This window comes from Cajanus cajan, chromosome 8, assembly GCF_000230855.2.
Source record: "Cajanus cajan strain Asha chromosome 8, NIPB_CcT2T_4, whole genome shotgun sequence".
In the NCBI taxonomy this organism is placed as follows: domain Eukaryota; kingdom Viridiplantae; phylum Streptophyta; class Magnoliopsida; order Fabales; family Fabaceae; genus Cajanus; species Cajanus cajan.
In genome coordinates, this window is record NC_138524.1 from 25788123 (window position 1) to 25795078 (window position 6956).

Consider the following 6956-nt stretch of genomic DNA (forward strand, 5'->3'; position numbering starts at 1 on the left):
TTAATGACTAATGCTCAGAAGAAATTCAAGGCTTGAGACGCACATGGACTACTAGACACAGACGAAGACTACCACGCAAGCAATTAAAGAATCAAGTCTTAAAAGACAAATCAAGGCATTTTCTATGACCACACAAAAGCTCTCACATGAATGCGCAAGAAATAGAAGAAGAAAAGAATGAGAAAATCAAGCGCAAAAGTAAAAGCATGCATGTGTCAGAAAAAGTACATCACTTTTTCAGATAAGAACAACACTCTACAGCTATGTGACCAGAAAAGGACAAAAAGGTTCCTAGGTCTCTGCTAAATTCAGACACAGCGGCAAACAAGGCAAAGAAGACTTCACGCAATGTCTATAAATGGGAAGCAACATTTAATGCAAGATCTTGAGCATTAAATGAAAGATCAAACCAGTCATAAACGACTATATCTGCTTCAACGGAGACTTGCAATGGAAAGATTCTACAAGACAATATATATATATCACTATCTCAAACCTTGAAAGGTTGAATTTTTGGTTAGCCTCTGGCATTTCATTTTAACCTAGTGATATCAAGCCCCTTATGCAACGAAATCAGAGATAGAGCGTATATAGTCAAATGTACCATAGTGTATTCGTCTTTGTAAACTAAGGAGTTCCAAACACATGCATCTTAGGAACAAAACCTTAGTGGGTGTACAAATTTATGCATCCTCTCTATGAGAGTAATTCATACGCTCAATCATTGTAACAACTAAGGTTGCATACCTTAGTGAGTGTAGAAACCTTTGTATCCTCTCTATGAGAGTAACCTAAACACTCAAAACAAACTTTCCTAGTTGATATTTGTAAAGCCTGAAGAGGCTAGGGAAAGAATACTTGTAAAGCCTGGAGAGGCTTGTCAAAGAATACTCACTAGAAGTGGCTGAGTAAATAATACTAGCGGTGATGAGTGAAGTCAACGGGCCAAGAGTTGGTCGAGAATACTCACTAGGAGCCAGAAGTGGTTGATCAAAAAATACTAATGCTAGTGAGTGAAGATGGAAGGCCAGGATTTGGTCGATAATACTTACTGAGAGCCAGAAGTGGCTGAGCAAAGAATACTAGCGTTAGTAAGTGAGGTTGACGAACCAGGAGTGGTTGAGAATACTCGGGCAACCAGAAGTGGTTTAAGAATACTAGCATCTATGAGTGAAGTTGACGAACCAGAAGTGGTTGAGAATACTTGGGACCAAGAGTGGTCGTGACCTGGGTGGTCTATGATACTCACTACGAGCCTGAAAAGGCTGAACAAGCAATACTTGTACTTAATTATTCATCTAGTGGAACCCTTCATTTGAAAGAGACTGGACATAGCTCAATTTAAGTGAACTAGTATAATAATTTGTTCTACGCTTTAATATTTCAGACGCACTTTATTTGGTTAATCTAATTCACTGAAAACTTCATCCAATAATTATCGTCTATTAAAGTTATCTTCAGACGAAAACTATTTTGATCAACTGATTATCCTAAAAGAACAGTTTTCCTTTATGAGGTATTTTTCTCTTAGCAAACGATGAAACAGCCAAACACAAAACGATTTTGGTAAACCAATCTTGGGTTGTTTCTGTTCAAGCATTCACTAATAATATTTTTGCTGGACTAAAGAGAGTCTTATTGCGAAAATATTTTAAAATTCCTTTGTTCACATACACACACATATTCAACCCCCCCCCCTTCAATGTGATTTTCACTAAACTTCAAGTTGGTCTCGTGTGTGGGCAAAGTTGAGGCACACGTGTATAAAGCGACCATGGTATAGGGGCCAGGTTGAGCTATACCGATTACAAGCGGCCAATTCGAGTAAAGTACGAAGTCGGGAACTTAGTTCTTAATTGAGTATCGGAGGGTTGTAGTATTTGGAGGATATTCGGTAGGCTAATCTCATAGGTGGCTTAGTTAAGCTAGCTAATGCCATGGTAGGCCTAAACCTAGTTGTCCTATCCTGACATAGTACTATACTTCCTTGTTTAAGTGACAAAGTTTGAGAAACCGTTATCGTGTTGTAGATTGATATCCAAATTTGTTGTTTACCTAGCAAGCCCAAAAAGGTTCTGTGTTGTGGGTTCGGTAGGACCTAGCCATTTAGACTGCTTACTCATGTTGTAGGAGATCTCCGACTTGTAATGCGTGATGATGCATAAGTTATTGATGAGTTGATTTTGTGTTGATGTAAGTTGTATATATATTGTTGTGTTGTGAAGTTGTGGCTGAGTTGTGCATTGTCATGTGTTGTATGTTGAACCCTTTAAGGATGATGATAGTGTTGTGTGTTGTAAGTTGTTTATATTTATATATATATATATATATATATATATATTCTTTTCACTAGCTTACCCTTGTATGTTTCCATGTGGTGTGGACTGCGATGATCATACTATGTATGAGAGTAGGGCAAGGATAGGCTGTTATGAGTGGTTGGAAGCCACTTAGCAGTAGGAGCTGGAGTAGATGATTTTTTTTGTAGGCTACCTTGGAGTAGCATTCTGTTGGCATTGTATATATTTATTTGGCCTATTGAGCCTTTATGGTTGGATAGATATATGTATTTTCTCATTATACTATTTAGTATTTATATTTTAGTGGTGTGTGGTGTTGTTCCGTAGTGTGACGGCCAAGGCAGGTCGTTACAGAATGATTGTGAGAATGAGAATGAAAAGGAGAAAAGTATAAGAACGAATGAAGGGTTTTGTCGAAAATTACCTCAACGGTCGTTGGTGTCACCAGAAATAGTCTCAATAGTGTAGAAACATTTGTCACTAGAATCGCCTCTATCACCTAAATGAAGAAGAAGATGAAGCAGTGAGGTGTGAACTAAATTTCTGTTCTTAGGTAAGTAATAAGAAAATATTCTATGACGAGTGACGATTTAGTCGTTATAAAAAGGTTGTAGTTAAAGGCTGATCAACACATTATATGATGAATGTTAACTTACTTGTCATAAAAAGAACATTCTATGACGGATAAATCAGCATCTGTCATAAAATGTTTTAATATATTTTCAAGTATGTACATTCTCTATGTCATGTAAATAACACCAAATATAAAAAGTATATTAAATTTTTTTATTTTTACACTAATATATACAAAACTTTATTTATAATAAAATAATTTTATTATTGATACACAATTATTAAAAAAGAATAATACTTTTTAAAAAAACATAAAACATTAAATCAAGTTGAAACAACAAAAAGCATCACATGAACATCCGAGACACGAATCTAATTTTAAATGATAAACAAATCTAAATCAATCTTATATTAGACCAGATAAGTGAGACAAGTCGGGTCTTGCTTATCCATATATAATTCTTGCTCTCTTAAAATACTAGATTATGCTTTAAACATGCTTACCAAAGTTTTCTTTTGAGAAGTCCATTTTGCTAGAACCCAATATATAATCAATTATTAACATATTTATTTCCGTCGACAAAAATAAAGTGAATCACATTCTTCTAACCTTGAAAACTCATACCATTCTTTATTGTAAGAATCTACTATGGCTACTTGTCAACAACATCTTTATGCTCTTCATGACATTCTCGTCCACACCCGAGGAATCCCAAACTCTAACAAAAGGAAATGGGAACATTTATGGTGGTGGAGTCTTGTGAGAATGATTCCAAGGCTAAAGTGCCTGACAGTGCTAAAAGGTGCAGGACAGGATGATGGAGGATTTTGAAATAGGATCCTCTGCTCAGTTCTTTATAGCAACGTTGCCACATCTGTAATTATAATCTAAGAAAAGGGAGTGTAAAATCATAAAAGAAAGTATTCAGTTCACATCAATTATATTCATACTATCTCACTCTCACACCTTCACTCGTGTGAGAAAAATTAACTTAAAGAAAATGTGATACCAAGACACGTTATAGAGAAATAATATTTCTCTTTAAAAAATTATTTTTACTTATACTATAAATATAATATATATTGGTATATTTTAAAAAAATAAGATATAAATTATAATGATATATAATATACATTACTGAATTTTATTCAAAATTAACATCAAAATTGAGTGTAATTATATGTCAAATAGATATACACTTATATATTACTATAGTGATAATTTTTATATGATATTATGTGTAACATTTCTTGTATTATTATTAAATTAAAATTAATTTTTTATTATAAAAATTATGTGGCATTATTGTGAAGAAAAAGTAGGGACATGTTTGGAAATTTATTTTGTAACTTTTTTGAGTAGTTGGAAATTTATTTAATTACATAAGTAGAATTTAGTAAATAAGCTTCCCAACAATTTTTTTTTATAGTAACTAAGCATTTTATTAAATCATTAATTTAAGTAAACTGTTTTTAATCATGAAAATTTAACTCGATCTTAAGAGGATTTACAATATACAATAACTCATGTATTCTTCTCGATCAACTAAACTAGACCCTTGTTTAGCTAGCATTTTAATTTTTTGCATTTTATTCTATTTTTATATTTGAAATATTTGTTAAATTTACATTTTACTTTTTTCTTTTACCAAAAGTATGATTTGATAATTTTGTTTTTTTCTTTTCACTCATTGCACGGACGACATTGTGACCCACTAGCTAGTTGTTGTCTTTCTTCTCGCTCATTCTTATTTTGATATATCATTCTTTTTATGCTAATTTCTTTTTGTAGTGTCATTTATTTAATTATTATACTATTTATATTATTTACAAATTACCCTAATATATAAAATAGGCACCTCATGAAGGGTTTTGTTTGATTTTTTCCACTTCATTTTAAACTAAAATTGGTATTGATCTGATTTTGTTTGAGACAGACCATTTCAACATATTTGTAACGAAATGTTTCCAACTTTATAGTAAATTTAATATTGGAAAATTGTAAAAATATACTAAATTATTTTCATAATTTGTAAATTCAAGTCTTATAATTCTTAAAATAATAAATTTTATTTTAGTTTCTGAAATTATGTCAAATATTATCATTTTAATCCATATTTTGTCATTTCAGAGACTAGAATAATTGCAATTTAGTAACTTTACATATTAAAATAATCACCTTTTAATAATTTAGAAATTAAATCAATATTTTTATTTTAAGATTAAATTGTTCTGTATTTATAATTCAAATGTTTTATATAATGTTAAAAAAAAGTGTTTACTTTATATGTCACTTGTTAAACAACAAAAAAATATAGAGAACCGAGTTCACATTTGGCTTCTTAAAATTTTTTGTGGCATGAAGTGATGGCAAATATGAAATGAGTATCAATCAACTGTTTAAAAGAACAAACAAATCCCAGTCCTAGAGACCCCATTTGATTAAGAGATTCTGGACATGGAAATCTTACTGATTCCAAAGTTTGAGGCCACTGATGATGTAAGTGTGATAGGAAAAAAAAAAAAGGAACCTTGATGCATGACCTTCATGTCTTCCCATCTCTTTTGTTTCTTTCCATGCTCCCCCATGTTCAATCGTACATCACTTCACAATTTTGTTCTTGGCTCAAACCTTATCCTCTAGTTTAACAATAGAAATATATTACAGAATAGACATTACTTTTTTTCATTTATTAATGTATCCGATAAGGTTTAAAAATGTTGAGTTTCGAGGAATATGAAACTCATGAGATAAGCAAGAAAATCAAGCAAATCACACACACACACAAGAGCGAGAGAGTATCAAGAGTGAGAGCAAGATAACTCAATACAAAAAGATTGAAATGAAGAAACATAAATGCATCAATTTCACACTTACCCATTTTTAGAAAACTGTTACAACAAGGTATATATAGGGTACATAACATGCCACGTGGTGTAACTAACTCACGTGCTCTATATAGATAATACATGATTGAAGTTAGAAGCTACTAAGGTATTACAGCAGATGCTCTAGTATGAGGCAGACACTATATGGTCTGCATCCATAAGTAGCAAATAATGCGCTCCAAAGGTTCCATCAAACATTCTCCACCAGTAATTGTTACAAGATGCTCTTATCATACACAACCTCTCCTTAGACGATTGACTCGCTCATAAATCATCAGATGATTCACCAATTTGAAGATTCTAAGTCAATACCAACAATCTCCACCTTGACTCTAAATCAAATGTATCATACCTCCACAATCTTCAAAGCTACCTCCTTTTTCTGATTGACCTTCGCGTACTAGCTCTTTCAGACGAAGTTCACCAAGTTCAATACCTCTCGAACTTACTTCTTGGTAGAGACTTGGTAAACATATCAATAGAATTATCATCTAATGCAATCTTCACAACTCTCATTGCTCCTATATCAACCATATCTCTTATAAAATGAAGTTTCATATCAATATATATCTTTGGTCCTCTTGTGGTAAATCTGATGATTAGCTAGATGAATAGCACTCTGACTATCCCAACTCACCCAACATTTCTTTCAACCATAGACCCTCCTTCACTCCTTCTACTGATGTAATATACTCAACTTCTATAGTAGATAACACTACTAATGACTGAAGATTTGACTTCCAACTCACAACAAATCCAAACAATGTAAACACATACCCTAACAAGGACTTTCTAGCATCCATATTTCCTACATAGTCAACTTCCACAAATCCTTTAATTGAAGCTCCACCTTGAGACCACTTCCAATATAGAAGTCCTGAACCCAAAGTTTCATTGAAGTATCCTAGCATACACTTCAATGCCTCCCAATGAGTTTTTCTAGGATTCCCGATGAACATATTGACAACACTCACTACATAAGCTAGGTTGGTCTTGTATAGACCATCCCATACATGATGCTTCAAACTCCACTCGCATATGGAATTGTGTCCATCCTTCTCCTCTCTTCCTCAAACTCAGGAGCTTGACTCATTGAGAGAATTGTGTAGTTCTCCAAAGGTGTACCCATAGGTTTAGATTGATGCATCCTAAACCTTTCCACAACCTTGTTCAGGTAGCCTTGCTAAGATAGAC

At 32.9% G+C, this 6956-nt stretch overlaps 1 protein-coding gene across 1 annotated transcript; it reads right to left on the reverse strand.

Moving 5' to 3' along the window:
• Positions 1-2725: 2725 nt before the first annotated feature.
• On the reverse strand, positions 2726-6721 carry LOC145950358 (secreted RxLR effector protein 161-like). Its single transcript, XM_083061448.1, has 3 exons — positions 6400-6721; positions 6212-6283; positions 2726-2799 (listed from the first exon to the last, which is right to left on the reverse strand). Exons 1-3 carry the CDS (start codon positions 6719-6721, stop codon positions 2726-2728), a joined length of 468 nt encoding a protein of 155 aa, XP_082917574.1.
• Positions 6722-6956: the final 235 nt, after the last annotated feature.

What these genes read in the sequence shown, in the direction of transcription:
- LOC145950358 (XM_083061448.1), bottom strand. Translation starts at nt 6,721, where the DNA reads ATGTTCATCGGGAATCCTAGAAAAACTCATTGGGAGGCATTGAAGTGT. An exon ending in ATGGTTGAAAGAAATGTTGG is followed by an intron (nt 6,284 to 6,399) that starts GTGAGTTGGGAT and finishes TGGTTGATATAG; the next exon opens with GAGCAATGAGAGTTGTGAAG. An exon ending in TACCAAGTCTCTACCAAGAA is followed by an intron (nt 2,800 to 6,211) that starts GTAAGTTCGAGA and finishes TTCTTCATTTAG; the next exon opens with GTGATAGAGGCGATTCTAGT.